General features: G+C 48.8%; 8 protein-coding genes across 8 annotated transcripts; 4 read left to right on the forward strand and 4 right to left on the reverse strand.

Annotated features, from left to right (window-relative positions):
* Nucleotides 1-172: 172 nt before the first annotated feature.
* NFIA_097750 (sn-1,2-diacylglycerol cholinephosphotransferase) lies at nt 173-1629 on the reverse strand (the record flags this gene model as incomplete). The annotated part of the gene is made up of 5 exons (XM_001262042.1): nt 173-1082; nt 1132-1209; nt 1263-1306; nt 1365-1490; nt 1558-1629. The coding sequence occupies 5 exons, from the start codon at nt 1627-1629 to the stop codon at nt 173-175; spliced, it is 1230 nt and encodes a 409-aa protein (XP_001262043.1).
* An 823-nt stretch (nt 1630-2452) lies between these two features.
* On the forward strand, nt 2453-6415 carry NFIA_097760 (transcription initiation factor TFIID subunit TAF2; the record flags this gene model as incomplete). The annotated part of the gene is made up of 4 exons (XM_001262043.1): nt 2453-4774; nt 4817-5185; nt 5239-6030; nt 6080-6415. The coding sequence occupies 4 exons, from the start codon at nt 2453-2455 to the stop codon at nt 6413-6415; spliced, it is 3819 nt and encodes a 1272-aa protein (XP_001262044.1).
* Nucleotides 6416-6930: 515 nt separating this feature from the next.
* NFIA_097770 (putative small nuclear ribonucleoprotein SmG) lies at nt 6931-7398 on the reverse strand (the record flags this gene model as incomplete). The annotated part of the gene is made up of 4 exons (XM_001262044.1): nt 6931-6990; nt 7047-7121; nt 7229-7300; nt 7369-7398. The coding sequence occupies 4 exons, from the start codon at nt 7396-7398 to the stop codon at nt 6931-6933; spliced, it is 237 nt and encodes a 78-aa protein (XP_001262045.1).
* Nucleotides 7399-7615: 217 nt separating this feature from the next.
* On the forward strand, nt 7616-8916 carry NFIA_097780 (uncharacterized protein; the record flags this gene model as incomplete). Its single annotated transcript, XM_001262045.1, has 2 exons — nt 7616-7694; nt 7763-8916. The coding sequence occupies 2 exons, from the start codon at nt 7616-7618 to the stop codon at nt 8914-8916; spliced, it is 1233 nt and encodes a 410-aa protein (XP_001262046.1).
* Nucleotides 8917-9079: 163 nt separating this feature from the next.
* Nucleotides 9080-11024, forward strand: NFIA_097790 (uncharacterized protein; the record flags this gene model as incomplete). Its single annotated transcript, XM_001262046.1, has 5 exons — nt 9080-9153; nt 9212-9381; nt 9438-9790; nt 9857-10138; nt 10197-11024. The coding sequence occupies 5 exons, from the start codon at nt 9080-9082 to the stop codon at nt 11022-11024; spliced, it is 1707 nt and encodes a 568-aa protein (XP_001262047.1).
* A 2828-nt stretch (nt 11025-13852) lies between these two features.
* NFIA_097800 (uncharacterized protein) lies at nt 13853-15442 on the forward strand (the record flags this gene model as incomplete). The annotated part of the gene is made up of 1 exon (XM_001262047.1): nt 13853-15442. One exon carries the CDS (start codon nt 13853-13855, stop codon nt 15440-15442), a length of 1590 nt encoding a protein of 529 aa, XP_001262048.1.
* A 443-nt stretch (nt 15443-15885) lies between these two features.
* On the reverse strand, nt 15886-17011 carry NFIA_097810 (putative bis(5'-nucleosyl)-tetraphosphatase; the record flags this gene model as incomplete). Its single annotated transcript, XM_001262048.1, has 2 exons — nt 15886-16803; nt 16886-17011. The coding sequence occupies 2 exons, from the start codon at nt 17009-17011 to the stop codon at nt 15886-15888; spliced, it is 1044 nt and encodes a 347-aa protein (XP_001262049.1).
* A 691-nt stretch (nt 17012-17702) lies between these two features.
* On the reverse strand, nt 17703-19746 carry zfpA (putative C2H2 finger domain protein; the record flags this gene model as incomplete). Its single annotated transcript, XM_001262049.1, has 2 exons — nt 17703-19072; nt 19248-19746. 2 exons carry the CDS (start codon nt 19744-19746, stop codon nt 17703-17705), a joined length of 1869 nt encoding a protein of 622 aa, XP_001262050.1.
* Nucleotides 19747-22830: the final 3084 nt, after the last annotated feature.

Below are 22830 nucleotides of genomic sequence, written 5' to 3' on the forward strand. Positions count from 1 at the left end.
AATTACAACAGAACGTAATGGAAATCCAACGCTCATAGACAAGCCCTTAGTGTCATAAGCAAGGGCCCGAATTCGAAGCCGATCAATCATGCGGAGTGCCCTGCTTGGCGCTCCATAGGGTGAAAGTAATAATGTCGCTTGTCATCAACCAAAGAATGACATGAAAGCGTGATCAGTGGTGTTTGAGCCCGCCTTTGAGAGGGTCCGTAGCATCGGGGACCTCCAAAGTGCTCTCACCGAAATTGCGATAAGCCTGTTCCCTGGCCGTCGAGCGATCCTTTTTGATGGTCAGGCAGTTAATACCCAGGAAAGTCGTAATCCGATTGATCACCAAGAACGCCCAATGCATGTAGGCGACAAAGGCAAACAACAGATAGGCCCTCAGGTACAGAAGCTCTACCCATGCACTCACTGCAGGAAGACCCAAGCGGGGGAGATTTGCAAGAATTGCACCGCCGATAAGCGGCGTGAGCTGGACAGTCCAGTACGGAAACGGTTGCCTGAGCAGATGAGCGAGGATGATCTTGGTGGTCATCCGTCCGAAGACAAACGAGATTGTCCAACAATACAGGACTAGTCGATTTTGAGCCAGCAGAGTCGAGTAGGGAGAGAAGAGCCAAGCAATGTTGCAAACGGTGAAGACAATCATTGGAACCCACTCCTTGAAGATGGTTGACACTGGCAGACCTTGCTTTTTGCGAGCTTCGATGACGTTGAAGACGCATCCCGGCAGATGGCCGACAAAGAACGATAGAAGCAGGAATGGAACCCAGACATCTTTAACCGAATAAGTCCCAAATATCTGGGGATAATTCAGGAATTCAACGATCGGCCGACTCCATATCTGAGGACCATAGTATCCTGAAGCGATCATGATTCCGATTGCAACGAGCAAGCCTTCGGTAGGCCCATTGATGTACCCCAGGTAGAGAGTATGTGTGTGGTAAGTCTCCCAGGTCGAAAAGTACATCGCGAGACAGGGAACAAGAGCCGTGTAGGCTCCTAATTGGGAAGAGCCAAAGCCCATTGCTGCTGTCTCCAGCAGACTAGCCAGAGTGCAGTTGAGCGAGTCAATCCCATGGCTGGAGATGGTTTAGTCACAATCCGTCCAGCCTCGGAGTGGTCACCTACTCAAAAAGCTCACCCAGTCCACTCGACGTCCCGGTTCTCCGCGCTTGCTTACCATCGACGTTATCCAAGGTAGAATACCTATTCGGTCAGACACTTTCCCGAACAGCACACCGTGCGTCTCGTTGACTTACATCCACATGCCAAGAGCGAAACTATAGTACAGCCAGGAAGGACCCTTGGACAGAGTGTCAGTGACCCATGGGTAGATTTCTTCGTGTTTGAGCGATGCGTACCGGACCGATAAGATCTGGCATAAGCACCTCTATGAGCATCACATTTCCTACTATGAAAAGGAAACCCAATAGTGTGACCATGTTTGGAGCAATCCATAGCGGGAGAACTTCGACAAATGCATTCCACTAGTGTGACAATCTTTCCGTCAGAGCGAGAGCGTATGGTATGTGGGAGGAGCAATGGGCGTAATACGTAATGCTTCAGGATATAATTCGAGATGTAAGACTTATCCACGCTCTGGTACTTGTAACTCTTCAGGGGCATCAAAATTTCATCGGTAAGCGTGTCTTGAGTCGCTGTATGACGAGAAAAATGAATTGATTAGTTTACAGAATAGTCTATGCGATGAATAAATATCTGAACGGACCTTTGATCCTCCTGAAGATTGCGCTCATCTTGATCTCGGTTGTATGCTGTGAATTCGTCCCAAAGAAAATAAAAAAACGTCTCAATTTGTTGCGCCCAGTTTCATAGCGTCGTAGGTGAGGCGGTGGAACAATCCAAGACTGGCCAATTACTTCACACGACCTCGCAGATTTTGGAGAGTTTCCACTTTGATGTGAGTGTATGATCCGAAAACTTGTCAAACCTCCAGAGGCAGATAAAGCAAAAAAGAGCGAGGTTAGAGTGGTAGATTTCTCTGCGGAGGATTAATCGGATTCGGACTCTCGGAGGTAACAGCAGAGTACGATCACGTGTCGCCAGTGGAAGCTCCGCATCTTTTGACGCGACATGAGAAGAAAGTGAGGTGAAGTAGATCAGCTCGAAGGAACACTTCTTGGCTGTTCCACTTTAACCCAGCCTTTCCTTCACTTGTTCATCTTTGAATGTAGCTTGAGACTGAAAGACAAAATCCCTACGAGTCTATTTCGATTACGTCTTCCTATCTTGCTAACTTCGCTCCTGCTCACTTCGACTTTTCCCCGCCGTTGACGAACCTTTATTCATTGACAATTTCCCTAACCTTATCTTTTGAACGTCTCACAAGGAAGTATTACGAGAGGAATGGTTGCTCATTGAGCTGGACATGACGGTGGATGGTCAGCGTGGCGCTCGCGGCGCAGTACACGATTGAGTATCTTGCGCGATGCCAGGCGTCGTCGATACGCCCGGCGGGCCTCTGTGGCCAGGATTGGGATTCACTGTCGCACACCAGAAAGTTGAACTGGAGATAGATTTTGCGACCAGAAGCCTCAAGGGAAGGACAGAAATCACGATCCATCCGCATCACAAGGAACTTCGAATCATTCGATTGAACTTCCGACAGGGCGAGCTGAAACGCTTAAATGTCAATGGAAAGGCGCCTACGATCAAATATGCGGATCCCTACGAATCCCTCCAGCTGTACGGCCCTCATTATCATCAGCGTCTATCGACCAAGATCGAGGGTTTGCTTACGACTACCCCCGAGCCGGACCTGCTTGTGACGATCCCGAAAAGTGTTCGGATTGAGGAGCTCGATCCTTTCTCGCAGGAGGCTCAGGATCAAATGACTTTGCGTGCTAGTGGTGCAGGAGAAGACACGGATGGGCCCTTGAGTTCTAAAGTGGCAGAAACTTCGTTACCTCGGTTTTCGGCGCTCACGGTCTACATCGAGTTTACGATTGAGAATATTCGGGATGGGCTACAATTCGTCGGGGTGGACAGCGGCGACAGGCGTTATCCGCATGCTTACACAATAAACTCGCTCGGTTACGGCGCTGCAAGTCCCCTGTTCCCTTGTGTTGACGACCCTTTGTCTCGTTGTACTTGGGAAATCTCCGTCAAATGTCCGTGCTCTTTAGGCGATATTTTCGACCGCAAAATTCGGGATCCGTCTGGCGCTCATCGTTCAAAGCAGACGCCTGGGGGTAGTCGATTCATCTCTCCGGACGAGGAGACTCTTGACTTGTCGGTGGTTTGCTCTGGGGATATGACAGATGAGATCGTCGACCCCCGGGATCCTAGCAAGAAAACGGTTTCCTTCGCATGTATGTCGCCGCTTTCCGCCAAGCAAATTGGCTTCGCCGTCGGTCCCTTTGAATATATAAACCTCTCCGACTTCCGTGAGAGCGATCAGGATGAGCAGCTTGGCCAGAACGCTATTCCTTTGCACGCGTTCTGTCTCCCAGGAAGGGGGGATGAAGTCAGAAACACATGTTTCCCCATGGCGAAAGCTATTGACTTTCTTTCCCTGACTTATGGTTCGTATCCATTCGCAAGTTACAAAATGTGCTTTGTGGACGACGCTCCCGAAAACACGCTGCCAACGGCGTGCTTGTCAATATGCAGCAACCATCTCCTCTTTCCTGAGGATATCATCGATCCAATGTATGACTCAACACGAGCTCTTGTTCATGCCTTATCATGCCAGTGGATCGGTGTCAATATCGTTCCCAAGGAACCCGCAGACACATGGGTCACGGTTGGTGTCGCCTGGTATATTACCGATACGTTCTTGAGGAAGCTTTGCGGTAATAACGAATACCGTTTTCGCCTGAAACAAATGTCCGATCGAGTGTGCGATTTGGATTATGAACGTCCCTCGATCTATGATATGGGAAATATCTTGAATCTCGATCCTTCTGAGATTGAGTTCATTGCGCTCAAAGCGCCGCTCGTCCTTTTCATTCTGGATCGACGTCTCACAAAAGCAAGTGGGAAAGCCACAATGTCTCGAATTATTTCACGCATGTTCCTGAATGCCCGAATGGGGGATATACCCAATGGAGCGATCACCTCTTCCCAATTCCAAAAGATATGCGAACGACTTGGCCACGCGAAGTTGGATACCTTCTTCCAACAATGGGTCTACGGTGCTGGATGTCCTCGATTTCAAGCCACGCAAAGATTCAATAAAAAGAAACTGGTGGTGGAGATGATGATCAAGCAAGTTCAAGCTGATCAGCCAAGTACGCGTGATCTCGACAAAAACACATTCATGCGCGATGTCAAAGAGGAAATTCGAGGAGTCTATGCCGGAAACATTCAACCAGTGTTCTCGGGTTCTATGACGATAAGGATTCATGAAGCTGACGGTACTCCTTATGAGCACATCGTTGAGATCAAAGAAGGTGTCACCAAGTTCGACATCCCTTACAATACCAAGTACAAGAGGCTCAAGCGGAACAAACGGCAAAAAGAGCGTGCAGCTGCGGTAACCGGTGGGGACCCAAATGCGGAAACGCAAGAGGATGTGCTACTGTATTGCCTTGGTGACGTACTCCAGACTGAAGAGGAAATGCAGGAGTGGAGACTCGCAGACTGGAGTAAAGAGGACGAGGATCGAATGGGTCAGGAGTCATACGAGTGGATTCGCATGGACGCGGACTTCGAATGGATATGCAAGCTGTCGCTTGTGATGCCGGGTTATATGTACCTCTCGCAGCTTCAACAAGATCGCGATGTCGTCGCGCAATTGGAGGTGAGCGTATGACTTGCCCTGTTTCTTTTCTTATACTGACAGTGGTAGTCTCTGCAATACATGGCAGCTCAGCGAGAGCACCCCCTTATCTCAACCATCTTTGTTCGGACATTGATGGATCGGAGATACTTTTATGGTATCCGTGAAGCTGCAGCGAGAGCTTTAGTAAAACATGCAAAGGAAGAAATCAACTGGTTAGGGCTCTTTCACCTTGAAAGGGCTTTCCAAGAGCTGTTCTGCCTCCCTGGATCACCCATGACTCGCTCGAACGATTTCTCCGACCGGGCGGCTTACGTGCTTCAGCTTGCGATTCCAGAAGCTATATCTAAGGTGCGCGATAATGACGGGAAGACACCGTTGAGAGTCAAGCGCTTCTTATATGATAAGCTGAAATTCAATGACAACTCTAACAACGAGGTGAGCAAGTCGTTTTACAAGACGCATACGATCTCCGCTTACAATTTGAATAGTATTCCGATAACTTCTACGTCGCCACTTTGATGCAGTCGCTATGCCATGCCATGCTTGGCAAAGTCGAATCCCGCGATGTCGACATCGATGATTTCGACATGGAACGCATGCTTGAGACCCAAGCTGAAGAGCAGTTGGAAAAGGACGCTATTGCGGAATTTGATCGGTACAGGAGAATGGACGAATGGTCTAGTTCGTTTCAAAACGTCTACTCTCGTGCAGCACTGCGCTGCCAAATGCAACTCATGCGTGCCAAGATACTGGATGTGGACATAATGCAATTTCTACCATACACCCGGGCCGGCACATACGATCTTCTGCGCGCAGATGCCTTTGAATGTCTCGTCGAACTCGATATATTCAAAAGTCCTGAGCTTGTGAAATGGTTCATGTTCACCATGTCGAGCGACTCTTCCCTTTGGCTCAGGCGACGGCTTCATGATCTGTTCGGCAAGGCCTTGGCGCCAGTTGCCTTTGGTCGTGAACCGGAAAATGAGCCCTCCGCTAATGTCGACAGCTTGATAATCGAGCAAGAATCTTCAACCAAGGTTCGTCAGGCGGATCTCGCGAGGAAGCAAACCGTCACTGGGGCCATTGAGGCGCTCAAAGGGGAAATATCTGGAGATCAGAATTTCAAAGAATGTCTCTGGGCTGCATGCAACTCTCCCGGCATTGGAATTCTCGAACTTTCCGTATTCGCTGATCTGTGCAAAGTCCTGTATGACTCGGTCACGTCGGTGATGGTAAAGTTGAAGTACCCGCGGTATTGGCAAGTCAAGCATCTTGGCAAGGTAATCCCGTTCCGATCTTGGATTTTATTTCTGATACTAATAGCCTCAGGGCCGCATGCATTTCTCACGGTCCAGCCGAATCCGAACTACTTTCGCACCCTCAAAAGATCCCTCCACAAGTGGGAAGCGCAAACGCGAAGAGAACGGGATGCCTCCACCTGGGCCCCGTATCACATTCAAGCAATCGAAGCTGGGTTCAAGCACCCCCTCAGCAACTCCTCATCCAACCCCGCAACCCATTCCGAAGTTGCATATTCCAAACCTCTCCGCTTCGCCGGCACCTCAGCCACCGAAGACGCCGGCTGCTCCGTCGACGCCGTCGACACCAAGTGGTGGTGGCGGCGGGCTCAAGCTGAAACTCAAATTCGGCCAGAAACCGAAATAAGTTGCTTACCCGCCGTGGTATTCTATCGAAACATCTTCACCTCTGTACTTTATTACATCGCATTTATTCGAAATCTGGAGGGGAATGGTTGAACAAGCGTCACGGCGCATGGCTGGAAGATCTGTTTCAAACGATTTATACATGTTGACTTTTATTGTCTTCTACAACGGAGCTGCGTGCTCACTTGCATTGGGGTTCATCGGGTTCTTTGTGTGATGCGATTTCCTCGGCCTTATTCTCAGTGCCTCATGAATGACGATATCTTGACAACAGTCAGGTCTGTAGTCCCTGCGCGACTTCTGTGTAGAATTAATCCGGTAAGAATCAAGCCTAGTCGTCGCAGAGATCAGGTGTTCTATTTTCCCGTAGAGCGAACATGTAAAGAATCCAAAATGCTTTCGATCGTTTCGTACGAGCAACCAACCCATGAACTCCTAATTGCATTAAATCAATCCCACAATGTCGATGTAAATTCAATCCGTGCGCATCATCCAGCCCTCAAGGAGGCGCAGTCTCTATTTCTCGGATATCCGTTCAAGAGCCTCAAGCATAACGACCGAGTTGCCGCGAATGACCTAGTCACACCACATTAGCCTTCGCTCACTAGAAGCCTCCAATTTGCGCGACATACCACCATGCCGATAGCGACTTTCTCTCCTCCCTGCTTCTCCTCGAAAGCCTCGTCGAGAACGATGTTCATGAATACCTGCAATGAAAACGCCCTGTTAATCACAGAGACACCTTTCATAATCCATATCCCCCGTCGCAAAAGTGATCTTTTTAACAAGCCAATGTGGGTAAGTCCTAACGTACATCGTAGCCTCGCAGGATGCCAATGACTTTGCGGTTGCCGTTCAATTGGCAGAACACCCGCTTTTCCATATACTAGCGAACCATGAATGTCAGCTCCGGAAATTGTCAAGGTACAATAACAGACATGGAGCAAGGCATACCTTCTTCAATTCGGGCTGAGCTTGAGGCATCTTGGCTAGCTCGTTCTGAATCTGTCCTGATGTGGTGTCTCAATTTCTGGCGCGTTGCGGACTTTGAAGCTGGCAGCGGGATGAGCTCCCGGAGAAATGATGTTCCCGCATGCTCCAAAAAGATGCCCCAGTTCCTGTGACGCAAAGGCCAGAATCGCCAACTCTTCTCCCATTATCTTACTTTCTTTTGATTGGAAAGCTTCTAGGCATATCTAGCATGAGCTCCGCGTTCACAAATCGAAGAAAGCCTCGCAAGGTCGGCGGGGATGATGAGGAAAATGACAGCGGCGAACAAGGTCTGTATCTACTCACCTTCGCAGATGGCTTTCGATCTAGAACTGAGGCATGGACTGACATATACCAGACAACGGGCCTTTAGTGAAGAGGCCGAATCCTCTGAAATCAAAACAAAAGTCAAAACTTCGGTTATCCTTCGGACCTGGTGAGACATCCATGACAGATGATGGCGGGCAGGACAGCGAAGTCGTCCTGCCGAAACGGCATGGGCTAGGAAGGCGAGCGTTGGAAAAGAGTGCGCTTCAAAGGGCAGGGAAACCACCTGGACTAGGAGATCAGCTTCCGATTAGAGTACCAGAACAAGAACGGCCCAGCTACAGCGAGGATTATATAAAAGAGCTCCGGGATTCCACACCGTCGACGCCTAAGACAGCTACGGATGACGAGAAGGACAAGACAATCGATGTCGCTGCGAAGTTTGGTGAGGTGATGAAAGTGTCTGCGCCTTCGGCCATCCCGAGCGAAGCGGAGATCAGGGAAAAGAAAGCGCGCAGAGCCCGCTTAGCCAAGGAACAGGCCTACGGAACTGAAGAGCAGGATTTCATCTCTCTGGAGGACAACATGAGCGACGAGGAATGGGGTCTAAAAAAGACCGAAAAAGAGGACATGCGCGATACCAGGCTCATCCGCGACGACGAAGATTTTGCCGAGGGATTTGACGAATATGTGGAGGACGGTCGAATCTCATTGGGAAAGAAGGCCGAGCGCGAGCAGAAGATGAAGCAGCGTGAACAGATGCGGGAACTCATTGAGGATGCTGAAGCCATTTCTGATGAGGATGATTCAGACCTGGAAGAGAAGGCGGCCTATGAAGCCGCACAGACAAGGGCTGCAATTGGTAACGGTGGCAGAGACCATATTGACAGACCGAGAACTCCGCCTAAGATAACGTCACTACCTCGTCTTTCGACAAGTCTAGATCGATTGCGCACGATGTTAGCCGTCTTGGAGAAGTCAAGGACTCAGATGATCAACCGAATGGAAGACCTGAGGAAGGAGAAGGCTGATATAGCTGTTCGAGAGGTTGAAATCCAAGCTCTCATCAAAGAGGCCGGTGATAACTATGAGAGACTGAAACAAGAGGCCGGCCTCACACCTGGTTCCGAGGAGGATCTGTCAATTGCTACCGATATCAAGAACGCTCGCGGGCTCGAAAGCTTTGGCGCTTCTGTAGCTGGCTCGGCAGGCGACTCTGGGAGCCAGTCGCCGTCATCGACTTGACGCTCTTTCCTACTGAAGCGTTACCCTTTCGTTCTTTCCAGCCAACAACCCGTTGAAGCTGCAGATGACTCAAGCTTCTGTCGAAGCTCGTGTATAGTATTTACTTAGATCAGATCTGCTCAGACTTATGATACCCATGAATTTCAGTCGACGTTTCCATATAATGACCCGGCCACCATTTTTCTCCCTTTTTCGTCAACCGCTGCATAAGCCCAAGCCTATCAAGCAAGACGTGCTGTGAGTGAACTCGCCAGACGTACTATCTACATGGAGTTATGCTTATACCAATTTGAAGACAGCACAGAGGCTTAAGTTTTATTGCGACGCCTATCGACGAAAAGGATGGCGACTCTCCCCATTTTTGCCGCCATTCCGATGCCACCCCCATAGAACTCTTCTTCGATTTGTTTTTCGTTGCAAACCTGTCTTCATTTACCGCCACGCACGAGATCAACAATGTTGAAGGTATGTTGGGTTTAGATTATGGCTGGTCGGGTGTATCTAACACTAAAATTCATCAGGCCTTGGGGCATATATAGGCTTCCTAGGGGTCATCTGGTTCACATGGCTTCAAATTACATTATTTGATATACGATTCGCTCGAGACTCGGTTTTTGAACGAATTTGCAAGGCTGCTCAGCTGGCTGCCATGGTAGGCTTCGCGTCTGCGGGAACACGATTCACGACTCAGATCCGCGGTGAGAACGTTTGGGCCTTTCAGTCGTTGAGTCTTCTACTTGGTGGAAGTCGAGTACTACTTGCCGTGCAGTACACGGTCAATATATGCTTGATCCATGAACGGATGAGACCCGCTGCAAAGGGGTTGTCCATCATTGTCGCAGCACTACTCGCTTCGAGTTTGGTCTATTTCGGGGTAAGCATTATCTTTAATGAGGAACAGTTTATAACAACCACGTTCTTAGTCTGACTTAGGTGACAGATGTATTTTGCCTTTCAAGAGGATCATGGAATTCACTCGTACATTTGGACCGTTTGGTTTATCTTGTTCGGGTTTGAAATGTGGATGGTGATGGGGGTATCTTACATCACTCCAAATATCGGTTTCGAAGACACTCATTTGGCCGTCCGAATGGGCCTCCTTACATTGATTATTATCGGCGAAGGCGTCATAGCAGTGACTAGGATTGCCAATAAAACAGTACGCCCCGGTGGCTGGACCAAGTGGTCGTTTGTCCACATATTGGGAGTGACCACAAGTGTGGTAAGGCATATTAGCGATCAGATTCTGCTTTCGTCTACTAACGTCCCGCTGTACTTAGTACTTCCTGTGGCAAGCCTATTTCGATGTCTCCCCAAGAGGCCCACTTGGCAAAATTTCTCAACAAGCATGGGCTCAGCTGCATTTTCCGTTTCACGTGGCCCTCATCCTACTTCTTGAAGGATCGCAAATCCTTGCTCTCACCTTGGATGTCACTTTGAAATTGACGTATCTGACTGAAACAATTCAGTTCGCATGCGAAGAGCCGCGGCCTGAGGCGGAGGTTGCCATCAGGCTACTGCGAAGTACTATTGCTGATATGGAAATCGACTATGGTCGGGGAGCGATGAAGGAGAAGGCTATCATCTCGGACATATTGGAAGAGCTACTAACCCTTCCGCTGTGCCCAACCGATGTGACGAGTAATGTCTACTTTCTGACCCATGACCGCATCGACGATTTGGTGGGAAACGTAACAGCAGCTTTATTCTCCAGCATGGGAATTACGCCGTCAGAGGGCCGAGACATCAGCCAACTGAACAATAGTCAGTTGCTCATGATGTATGTGGAAGTCCTGGGGTTCGTCTATGTGTACTTTTTCGTTGTGGCGTCAATCGCGATGTTTCTTTTTGCGGCTTTTACGCTGTTGGCACATCGCCACCAGCGCAAGCTCTACGTCGGGATTGGCGTTGCTGTTCGCCTGGTACTTGCAGTAATAGTGCTCGGCATGGTTTCCTTCGTCCAACATTTTGCGTTGGCGTACTCCTTCATGACGTCTCCGGTCATATTATACGCATTTACGGTCATACTGCTAACAAGTGAGTCCTCGTGGCCATTTTTGCACCATGGAGATCTGATGTCCCGTTTCGAATGTAGTTTTGTTGATTGACCGACTTTTGGACCACTTTGAGGAACGCAGCCAGGCAAAAGACCGGTCCACGCGGGAAAGCGATGCTCAACTCATGTCATCAGGCCCAAGAGTGGTGGTTCTGGAATCATCCTCATATCGGGTTGCCATCAGCCAAGAGCGTTTGACATGAAATGGTGCGGTGGGGAACCGGAACAGGCAAAGCAGAAGCCTATTGTCGACAGAAAGTTCCGATCCGTGCCTATGACGAGTATCCGTACTTTTCGCCTCTAGATTCAGGCAGATCGTGGTTGGTCTGCTCCTTTCCGGCAACCTTAAGGGGTTTAGCAGGCGTGAAATAGATAAGCTGGGGTCTGAGCTCAGGACATGTATGTATCAATCTGAGTCGGAGGGTATCAGAAGGATTCATATCGAATGGATTTGAGACCAGGCTACAGGAATTAACTCAAATCAATGCAATCATGCCAATCAAATGGGTCAACCGGAATGTGCTGATCAGCAGAATATTGAAAGTATGATTTGCAATTGTCTGGAGCCCGAAATTCTTTTGGAGAAGATTCCAACAGTTGCCTTCTTCCCGGCCGAAGCAAAACAACGGCGATGACAAACCGGATGGACGGCAGCGGGAACGCACATCAAAGACGGGTTGTACCAAAGTCAAATCCGACATTGTACTTGTTTATCCGCAGAGGCGAAGGATGATTTTCAGACCTTCGTTGATGGAGGACTCCAGTCCTTGAGTTCAAGGAATCCGATGGTTCAATAGTCCCTTGTGTGGCCTTATAGACCATACCGCAGCCTCAGGCTCGGCTCTCGTATAAGGTGATCGTCACGTTACCACATTCTTGGGACTGGTGGAGCGAGTTCATAAGATCATCATTAAGAGCGGTATACTGTGTGGGTTCAGGGATGCTGCATTAATGCGATGATCACCTATTATATCCTAGTAGTGGGGATGGCAGAGAATAGGTCTCGTTCCAATAATGGGATAGTTCGTTTAAAGGTCAAACATGATTGCCAGGATGGATGTATCGATTTGAGTATGGTCGGGTTGGAACCTTAGCAAGACCTAGACTAGGCAATCGTTCCATTTCACTCTAGGCGGGTTGTTTGCGGCAAGGATAATTATAGAAAGTGACTTAGCTCAGACTAAGGCATGAAGCTTAGATCCTTTGTCAATCCTTAATGGATTCGTGTGTCGAATTAGAATTAAGGGTGCGGGATGAACCCTAAAATTGCGTCCTTTAGCTCTATCTAACCTAAAGTCAGAACCGGAGGACACTGTATTCATTGGTCAAGTCAAGATATGTCTGTGACTGATGGTGAAGGGTCCTACATCTGCATATGCAGTCGTTGAACAACCTGAATCCACCCACACTTCCATCTATCTATGGATATTCCACTCATTATCAGCTCTGATGACGCGATGGGGACGTTCTAGTGGAAGGGGCAAAAAGAAGTACGAAATGTACATCCGATCAACTCCGATCAAACGTCCCGTTCAATAGTCAGTATGATCACCAAGAGCTTGAAAATCCTCCGACTCTTATTTCTCCTCGATACATTCGACAACCCGTCTAGGAAAAAGAACGGAAAATAAAAAAAAAAAAAGAATAAAGAGAAAAAGGTTCAACTGCAGGCGTCCTGCAGCCAAGATCACCGCGGAAGTGCGAGAAAAACAAGTCCTGCATGTGGCTATCCGGGCCAGCATGTCGACGCTGTACGCCAGTCAGGTTGGATCCGTCGGTGCGTCTGTCGTCTGCTCGTTTCTCATTCGTGCATTGTACTGGCCTTTTCCTAGGGTATTTTCTTAATTGCTCTGCGGGATTTGCACCGGATGTCTGGTACTTCGTTCGGGTCGTCTCGAAAGGGTCCGTCAGACTGTCTGGACTACTGTATTGGGAGATCTGCGGGGAAGGCCTTGAGACTGGTCAATTGATCATCGGGACGGGAGTATCTAGTAGAGGGCAGGAGAAGCAGGTTTGCAGAGGTCGTGTATGGGCGGCGATATCTCTCCTGGTATCATCCATGTTCTATTGAGACGAGAGTCGATAGTTCTTCAGCCCATTGTCTAGTTTTGGAGGAAGAGGCAAATAGGCAATGGCATTCGGCTTGGTCATTACTCGTGTGAAGATTCGAGGTTTTATGAAAACGGTGATGTTTCTAGGGGATCTAAGGTCTGAGACCTTATTAAAGGGCCGGTCTCACTTGGTGGTTCAATGTCAAGAGCAGCTCAGAGGGGTGTCTGTCTTTGGTTGTCAACCAGCCTGAAAGTGTCTCTTTGTTGTCCTGTCCTTTATTCTTTCCGATTCTCTCGTTTAGAGCTCGAACAATCCGTTCCCTCTTGGCTCAGATAAACCGTTACATCACACGCAGCGTGTTGAAACAGTCCCACTCTGAGCTTGGAGACCCCGACATCTTTGAATCGTAACGACTTCTGTGGAAGAGAAGGAAACCTGAGACATCATACCGTCTGTTCGAACTTGTGCTTCTCTCCCATGAACAATTGACTCTGCTCCTATCAACCGTGGCAGCGAGAGTCGCCTTCACATCGGCATATCTCCCTTCAATAGCATCTGCTGCATTCTTTTTCTTTATCTCGCCTTCCTTCTCTTTCCTTTTCGGTGCTCAGAGCAGGGCGCCACCAACAGCTAAGACATTGCACTTGAAAAAACGCGGACGCACATACAGCGCGTGTGGCGCCCAGTCAGAGATCGTCAGTATGTCAATCATGCCCCATGGCAGGTGAAACCTCTCCATATGGATCTTGACATGCTCAGTGTGCACATGTGTCCTGCAGGTGTCCCGTCAACCCCAGCAACGTGCATAGTCCGTCAGTAAAACTTCCCATGCACGCGCTTCACCCGCCATCTATAACGGCCATAGACGACAGGAGCGGTGAACTGGGCGACAGGAAGGGTAATATGGCCTCTCTTAAAGCGATGCTCCGCGTGCTCGTCGGTCCGGATCACTCCAAAACATGTTTAATCTTCGAGAAGAACCCAGATTCTATTGATCCCGATCCTGCCAGTTACCTTTTTGAGGACCGTGGACATCTGTTCCAGACAAAGTCTTGCGATCAGCAGTCTGAGCTGTACTCTAGAAAGATGACCAACTGTGAACAGCCCTGGACAAACCACAGCACTGGGGTCACTGAAGGACAGTCCGAAGCTATAGTTGACACCTCAAACAGATTGCCAATGGCCGACGAACAAACGATGAAACCAGACGTTTGCTCATGGTCAGATGTTCTGACTTCTTTTGAACCTGAGCACGGTCTCTCTCCTGAGTACTGTACTTGTCTCGCCAATATCCAAACTCTGCATCGACCTAGACAGCCTGAGGAAGGCATCACTGGTCCTGAAAATCGTGAACAACATGACGAACTCAAGCTCGATGTTCCCGTACAAGACAGTGCTTTCTGTGATGAAGAGGCCAAGTCCGACAACTATCCTTGCGGCCTAGTGCACCCCATTCCTAGGCCGAGTCTGTACATGGCTGCGGACCCCTTCGGTTCGTTCCCAGAGACCAACGCCACATCACATACAATATCACCTTCTGCCTCGCGAGAGAGTCTACCGGGCTCGTTCAAGGACGGTTTCCGCAGAGTGCACCGTCCTTATAGGCACATTGAAGGCGCTATGCTATTCCACAACCAAGGCTCGCCGGGTAGCTCTGTGGCCACAGCCGACGATCTTTATACTCCTATGGCCGGCACATGCAGTGGCAGCACGCCTCTTCACTGCTCCAGCGGCGGACAGATGGTGCCATGGGAGATGCAGAGTCCGGGATCTGAGCTCCAGAACAACTACTTTTCTCAACTGCGTCATCACGGTGGTCGGGTTGAAGAGATTCCTCGCAACGCCACACTGGACGCCTGCCACGGTCTACCTTCTGTAGACTGCAGCCAGCACTACCCTCAGCAACCACCGTCTGTTCTGTACCCCTTCACACCTCATGAATACAACTCAACAAGCGCCAATGACCGGAGTGCAGCCGACGATGGACATTGCCAGTTGACATATACTAACGCCGACCTCACGTACCCTCAGCACCGATACGAAATCATGCAATCTGCGCAAGCCAAAATCACCAGCGACGGCGCCCTAAACCATCAAGGACGAACAAGCACCAGGTCAATCTCATGCCACAATGAAGTCCGAAATGCATTCTTGATAGAGTGCAAACGCCGCGGATTGTCATACAAGGATATCAAGAGGCTCGGGGGATTCGAAGAAGCCGAATCAACCCTCCGTGGCAGATTCCGGACCCTCACAAAGTCCAAGGAGCAGAGGGTGAGAAAACCTCAGTGGAAAGACAAAGATGTGAGTGAACAGAATTCCAAGCGTCCCTTTCGTTCTCAGCTGATGCCCAACGCAGATCAAACTGCTCTGCGAAGCAGTCAACGCCTGTTCGGGGTCTGGAAAGCAGACCTCTAATGCATTTGCGCCGTCGTGTCGACCCAGAGGTGTAGGTTTGCCACCCAGAGTGTCTTGGAAGAAGGTCGCTCAGTATATATGGACTCATGGAGGCTCGTATCATTTCGGGAATGCGACCTGCAAGAAGAAGTGGTGTGAAGTGCACAATGTAAAGATATGATCTAGGTGGCATTCTGGACAAAGAAGTCTTAGACTATCTCAGCGTTATTGTCCCATTGCTCCCGTCTTGGTATTCCTTGTGCTTCTCCTTTGTCCTTGGCGGGACACTGTTTTGCGTATTTAGTCGCTTATCTTGGGCTTCAAATAAATGGAGAGATTTCTGAATGCTGTGTCATATGTACTGTATCGTCAACTCACATACAATGCAAAAGACAGAGCGTCTTGATGCGACAATGCTATATACATCCTCTCTATCGGAATTGAGGAGGCCACGCCAATGATCGTCATAACAAAGCGAGTTCATGAGAGTCTGGCTGGGGATAGCCGACAGACGCGAGTATGTCCGCCAACGTATCCGGATTGCGCCGAAGCTCATTCCACTCGGCCTCAGCTTTGACCATAAGCGTTCCGGCTAGGATTGTGCCGTTCAGGGCCACGACGCCAGGTTCCTGGACATTTGGCAAAGCGCTTGGGTCGACAGGTATACGAGCAGTTTCACATCTTCTAGGGCAAATCATCATCATCGACTCGGTCATGGCTAAGTTGTAGCTGATTGCCGCAGGGCCATCTGTCACTCGTGCATGGTCCCCCAGGCTTCCCTTCGCAGTCGAGAGCGCTACTCTGTACAAAGATAAATAGATCGCATGCAGGGTATCTGCCGTTGGGTTCGGTGGCAGCGGTAGTGCAAAATGGGCGAAGGGTATTTGGCTCAAGCGTCGGTACTCCGAGTCGGGGCCTACCGACTGGGATGAAACCGTGTCAATGAGAGGCTGCCAGGTTCCCGAGTCACCCTGAGACATGGCTTCCACTGGCAAGAACTGCAAATGCCTATGGGGCTGACTCGCGCCACTCTCGTCTCCAGAATTGAAGAATGCAAATAGTCTCTTTGACCCCGAGTCTCCCTGTTCAGTCCGGTTATCCCTCCAAGCTTTGATGCAGGCATAAGCAGCGTCCAGGTCCTCCCTCTCGAGAATATCCGTTTGAGACTTCCATGTCTTGGTCGCGAGGATGAAGTGGTTAGGTATGACAGGGAATTTGTTCAAGACAAGTGTATATTTTGGGTTTTCTTGAGGAATCTGAGCGATCAAAAGGTCTGTAGAGGGATTCTCGAAAGGATCGGGCTTAGGACCTGGCCGGTCCTTGTCGGATTTAGGAGCGCCTGAGGGTTTGTCTGCGAGAGCTGGGCAGTAACGAAGTTGATACTTAAAAACGTCGCGGTTAGCACTGTAGGTTCAAAGATAGCTATATCACCTTGGAAGGGAATTGAAAGAGCACACAGCCTACCGGGATTCCTCCAGAGTTGATTATGGAGAGATGAGTATGTGAGAATATCAGGTGGCCACTTTCCTTGGCTGCAGTGAAACGCTTGGCTACCAGAGCAGGGAGACTCTCCCTTAAGCCCAATTGCATGTTGGTGGCCCTCTGGGTTGATCTCTGCGATTGACTCGGTTCCTGAAGGGACCGAAAGAAAGAAAGAGAATGGTTGTTGGCTCTGTGGCTTCGGAGATTGCGGAGCAAAGCCTGGCCTGGCATCTGCGGGGAATCCCAATCAACATGAACCACAAATCCACTCATCACCCTTTTCACCCTTGACAACCAGCAACAGCATCTTAGAACGACAATTTATGTATAAGTCTTGTACGTCTACAGCTGTACGCTCGGATAAGCCCCAAAGATTATCGCATTTGATACTCTTTATACCTTCTAGCTGCAGCCGCACTGAGCCGAAGGCTAGGTAGTCATTGAAGTATCTTACCATTTTCCTTATGAAGAAATAATGCAGAAAGAACACGTCGGATTCATCTCTGTCTAGCAGAGCAGATATTATTTATGGAAAGTAGAAGGTAGAGCTTTTTGTCTGGTATCAGAATCCTTTCCGTTTCCCGTGACACCATGACAGCCAAAAAGAAACACACAGGCTGACAAATGAGACGTAGAAGTCATACATCAAAGCAGATAAAATAGTAAGTGGTATCATATCCGGTATATAGCACACAGATTTCGCTATTCATGATGCGGCATATGCAAAACAGAGAGGTATCCAACAGAAAGGTAAGAGTGAAGAGGGAAAATAAGGCACAATCGAGGAAGGTGGCCGCATTCATGACATCAAGTCATCGATATCGACATCTTCGTGAGGATGAGAAAGTGTATGCAACATCGTCGCTGGCTGTCCCATGAGATGGGTTGCCGGTCCCTCTAACCAGGGACCCCTTTCATCCTCGTTGGCGCTCAACACGCCTTCAGCACGTTTTAAAGTCTCGACATCCAGGTCGGTTATATATGCCTCCCGGTTTGTACCGTCACCAGCTCCTCCGGGAAGCTTCAGCCGTACTTCGAACTCATTGTCGAGCATCATTTCATCTTTCCACAGACGGCGCTGGCCGTCGAAGACGCACAAGACGCGCTTCTTCGTCTTCATGCTGCTGCTGGGGCAGCCCCAGGAAGGAGGGTAGCGATCGCGGTTGTTGCGCCTTTTCGAAATGGTTGCACGGGCCTTGCCATTTTTGGTAACAGCGTTGTGGCCACCCAAGATGGAACGAGATCCTAAGCTCGAATTCGCTTTGTTTGACTTGAATGCACCTTTGCTTGATCGCAGCTGAAGATTGAGTTCGTTATAATCGTCATCTTCTTCAGGTTCATCATCGACGTCGCCGGCGGCACCGAGAAGCTTGTGCTTCTCCATGGTCTTCTTGACCTCCTCATCGCAGTCCACTTCCGCCAGCCGTTGCTGGTTAATAACCTCGCTAGGCTCTACTTGTTGCACAACCCGGAGAACACAATCATCAAGATGCTCGTAAAAGTCCTGTGCGTTGCTGAAGGTGGCCGAGCAAGTTGAGCATTTGCCAGTGGCATCCTGGCAATAATCCGAGACCTTCTTGCCAGAAGCTGCACCAGGACTCCTCTTGCGACAGTTGGGTGGTGTTTGCTCAACGCCATGCACAGAGGTCAAGTGACGCTTGAAGACATCCGCTCTGTTGAAGCTTTTCTCCGCAGGTGACCCAGAACCTGGACAGAATCCACAAACCATGGTTCCCTTGTAATGGGTGAGCGTGTGTCTGTTCTTGTCATATTTACGAGCGAATCCCTTAACGTGGTATTCGCACGTAACTATGGGGCACTTCTCGGGTCGTTCTGATTGATGCGTGAGCATATGAGCCTTCAGATCCTTGAAGACTCTTCCGCAATCGGGATGAGGACAGCGTCCTTTCTCCCTGCTCTCTTCATCAAAATCTGCGACGCTCGCAGCTGGACTCAGCTGAGATCGACGGGAATTGGTGGATGAAATGGACGACCTCCGGTCATAGATCGAAACAGGGCGTGAGTGGGGGGCAGAGTTCAAAATAGGAGAAGAGACTGCCAGTCCTGTTTGTGAAAGGTGATCTGCGGAGTAGTTCTCGGCAACGGGGAGGTGAGATGGGTCGGGAGACTGAAGGAAATATCCACAGTTGGCTGAGAAGCTCAAGTGTTCTGGAAACGAGATAGTAGGAGTTGAATAGTTTGGATATTGGTGTACTGGCTGTATCAAGGAAGGATCTGTTGGCCACTAGTCAGCATTTCAAAAGGCTCGGCAATTTGACGGTCGAAAGGCAGGCGTAGGAATCTGCTTTAGTAACAAAACGGGATGCAAACTCATGGAACTCACCAACAAAGTCGTCTGGGCCTTTCCTCTGATACATATGATCCGCTTCTAACGAGCTTCCCATAAACTCATTGGGAAAGAACTCATCCATGACGGCTGCAGGAAGCCCGATACCGTGGTTAGTATCGACCCAGCTCTCCGGGAAGGTATGTGCTGTACCGGAGTATGGCGAACCGATCGCCGATGATGATGCGCTTGCGATGGAGGGCCCAGATGCACTGGAGAGGCCCGACATATAAGGCTCTGTGGAATAGGGTACTGGAAGGGATGGGGGAGTAGGAGGCATGGGAGGGAAACCGGAAGTTTTGGGCTCAAGCTGCGAATCAGCATAAACAGGTGATGTTTCGTAATAAGATGTTGGGGCGCTGGTTGAACCAGAAGTCTGCCCAAACCCGCCGAGGTTATCCATTTGGAATCCGAACGGATCGACCAATGCTGGGTCCATAGGGACGTCGTGAAAGTATGATGTTTGTTGTTGACGTGACGAGTCCAATGCCAACATGATGGCTTTCTTGTGCAGGTATAGAACAAAGTCGGATTGTGCTCTGGGGCTCTGCATGCAGATGTCCTAAGATCGATAGTCGACTGCGCTAGTCCCCACCATTCGGTGAAAGACGAGGCCTGCGTTTCAGTGAGGAGATCGAGGCGCAGAATCTGAGAGAGGTTGGTTATCAGTCACCATCTTCGTTCATTGTGTTGTTGCAGCAAGCAAGCTTGGTAGATCGCTACAGAAAATCGACGCTGATGGGAAATGAGAGCATACCTGAAGAAAAGGTCGCTCAAACGAGAACGTGAACCTCGGTCAACGAGCTGATAGTCACCTGCGCGATGTAAGGGGAAGTTCACAGGACGATCTTTCGATTTCAAGCGAAAAGTATTTCGAGGTATTTGAGCGAATCGCAGAGGGACTGGGATCTATTCAGAGAACAGCAAGCCGCGCGACATGCAGGACAATCGAGGTAGAATTCGATTCTGAATTACTTCATTCCTCAATTTTGGATGAACAGAATATATATAAGAGAAGAATAACAGTCACACGTAAGGCAATTGGATGCAAGTCAGTGGACCTGCACGGCCAAGTCCGGGAGGAGTGTGAAGTATGTTGCAGGAGCAGGTGAAATCAAGGGAAGGAGGAGGACAAGGTGCTGTCTTGTATGAGCGCTTCTTTTATCACTACTTGTCAGGATCTAATGTTCCTCGAGGTAGGATGAGCCTTATGTAGGATGAAGAATTGACGGACGGGAGGGAGGAGGGAGAGCAACTGTTAAATGTTATATGATTGCTGGCCCTACAAGAGAAAGTGTACCTCATTCTGGGCTTGCAGTGGACTGGACTAAATTACTAGAGTGGATTCTGACTAGATAGATTAAGTGAACTAAACTACTACGAACTGGATGAACTAAGACTAAGGAAACTAATAGCACTAAGTCAAGCCCATCCAGACTACTGGAGGTGAAATGCGCAGCAGGAGACAGGGGATTGCCTAGTGTGCATTGAGACTGACTGGGGTGGGCGGATGTGGATTCTGGGTGGTAGATGACAATGATACCGCCCGTAGCGTATTAAATGTATTTTTATAAAACCAAGTGTCGGGAAAAATGATTAAAAAAATTAGGAAACGATAAATGTATTTGTTCATTTTGCCAGATATTGTTAGGACTGAGAAAGCGAGGGGAACAGGGGAAGTGGAGATCATGGTCAAGCAGGGTCTTGGTACCATTTTTGATTTTAGATTTACCTATTTTATTTTTAATCCCCCATAAATATTTTTAGCGGTATTTGAGTTACAGAAATACCACTAAATCTGCGTGCCCCATTTGCACTGCCATAAGTTCTTCCCCATTAGTGATTGTCATGGCTACTGCAGTGTTTTTAGGTCGCTAATGTTTCCATGTGTTGTATTGTATACCTATTCAATGGTTCCTTGCATTGTTTTATTTCCAGCTTCATAGGCCTGTAGGCGATGATTTTATCCGCTGTGACTGAGATACTCAGGCCTGTTGATATGGTTCCTTGTTACAGCTTAAGTCACCATGGTAGGTGCTTGCTTCCGCGGGTTATCTTTAGACTGGCATGAATTGAACAGAGCACGTAAACATACTCTGCATGTTTGATGAACGGAATAAAATTATTAATAATTATTTCGAAGCTACGTACTTACCTTAAAGAAATAATGATACAATTTCCCTGGTCGATGTCCATCATTCTTGTGTATCGGGAACCCCGTGTCCATTCGCACTAGGGATGCATGCTTGACATTTGTGGATACAGATGTCATCGGCAAGTCCGTGTACAATTGACTTGGCACCGTCAGACCGGACGGGGACTGTACTTCGTAACTCGTACGAATACAGACTACGGAGTCCAGTAATCAAGCAATTTCTCCTCTGACTCTCCAGGAAACTTTGTTTATCATGCTTCCGCTAAATCTTCTTATTATCATTCCTCCTTATCTTTCAGTATGATCATGATTTGGAGATAAGATGGTGGGCAAAATTCTCTCCCATGGAGTTGCAAAACGAGGGGTATCACGAAGACCTACGGAGACGGGACTATGGGGTAAATCATAGCAAGGATGAGTGATTTGAAATGAAGTAGTTCTGCTGTTCCACACAGTACTCACAATCCAATCTACGGATATATGGACTTATGGATTAAAAATGATATTGATAATCAATGGCAACCGGCATGGTTAATGAAGACTCAAAAAAATATCATCATTGATTGGATATCTGCTTGGCAAGTTGACAGTCTGGCAAAGCCTCATCCAACTGTCCCGTCAATCCGGTACAGATCATCTTCACTCCTGAGGAGACACGGGAAGCAGCAAACTCTAGATCTTGAACCATGGCCGCAGGTTTCCGAACACCTTTCCCCTTGGTCCGGTTAGCTCTTTTTTTGGTTCTGGGGCTTTGTTGATGATCTTAGATAGCCCAGCCCCACGACCCCAGCCATTTCGAGGAACGTGCATATGACTTTCGCCTAATCGATTGGCTCAGATTTGTGACAGGCAAATGATGCTCGAGGAAGACAGTCCAATCAGAAGCCTGAACTGGCACAGACGGGAAGAACCCGCCCTGTGCTTCGTTTTGACGTGGACGAATCTTTCTGCTTGGAATTAATAATGTCACTCTTCTGCGAGTGTTGCCTCGAAGGTTTTGCGTCGACGTTAATGAGCTTCTTAGTTTCAGTACTAGTCATTTGAAAACAATTTCAAAGATTGTATGCCCGGTGTTGGCGTGGGTAACCTTTCGAGTGGTGTCGGCTTTTAGTGTGCCTAAGGTACCTACAAGGCTGAGTCTTAGCGCGACCTGTTTCCGTATTACTTCGTATTTGAAATTTCCGTACACTAGAGTTGAGAGTCCAACTTATGAACGACCATGCTGGTGCTGTACCTGTACGCCATGTGTGATTCGAGTCGGGTAGGTATTTACAAGAGCCAGTTCAGTCAAGGGCTTGCACCTGATTGTGTAGTACGAGCGCTGAGTACCTTGGACAAAATATCTGATCTCTCACCAACTGAATATGGCATTTACAGGCATGGGGTGGGTACCGTATCTAGTAGGTAGTTTGTATGTCTGATGAA

Source organism: Aspergillus fischeri, genomic scaffold (genome assembly GCF_000149645.3).
Source record: "Aspergillus fischeri NRRL 181 1099437636262 genomic scaffold, whole genome shotgun sequence".
Taxonomy (NCBI): Eukaryota; Fungi; Ascomycota; class Eurotiomycetes; order Eurotiales; family Aspergillaceae; genus Aspergillus; species Aspergillus fischeri.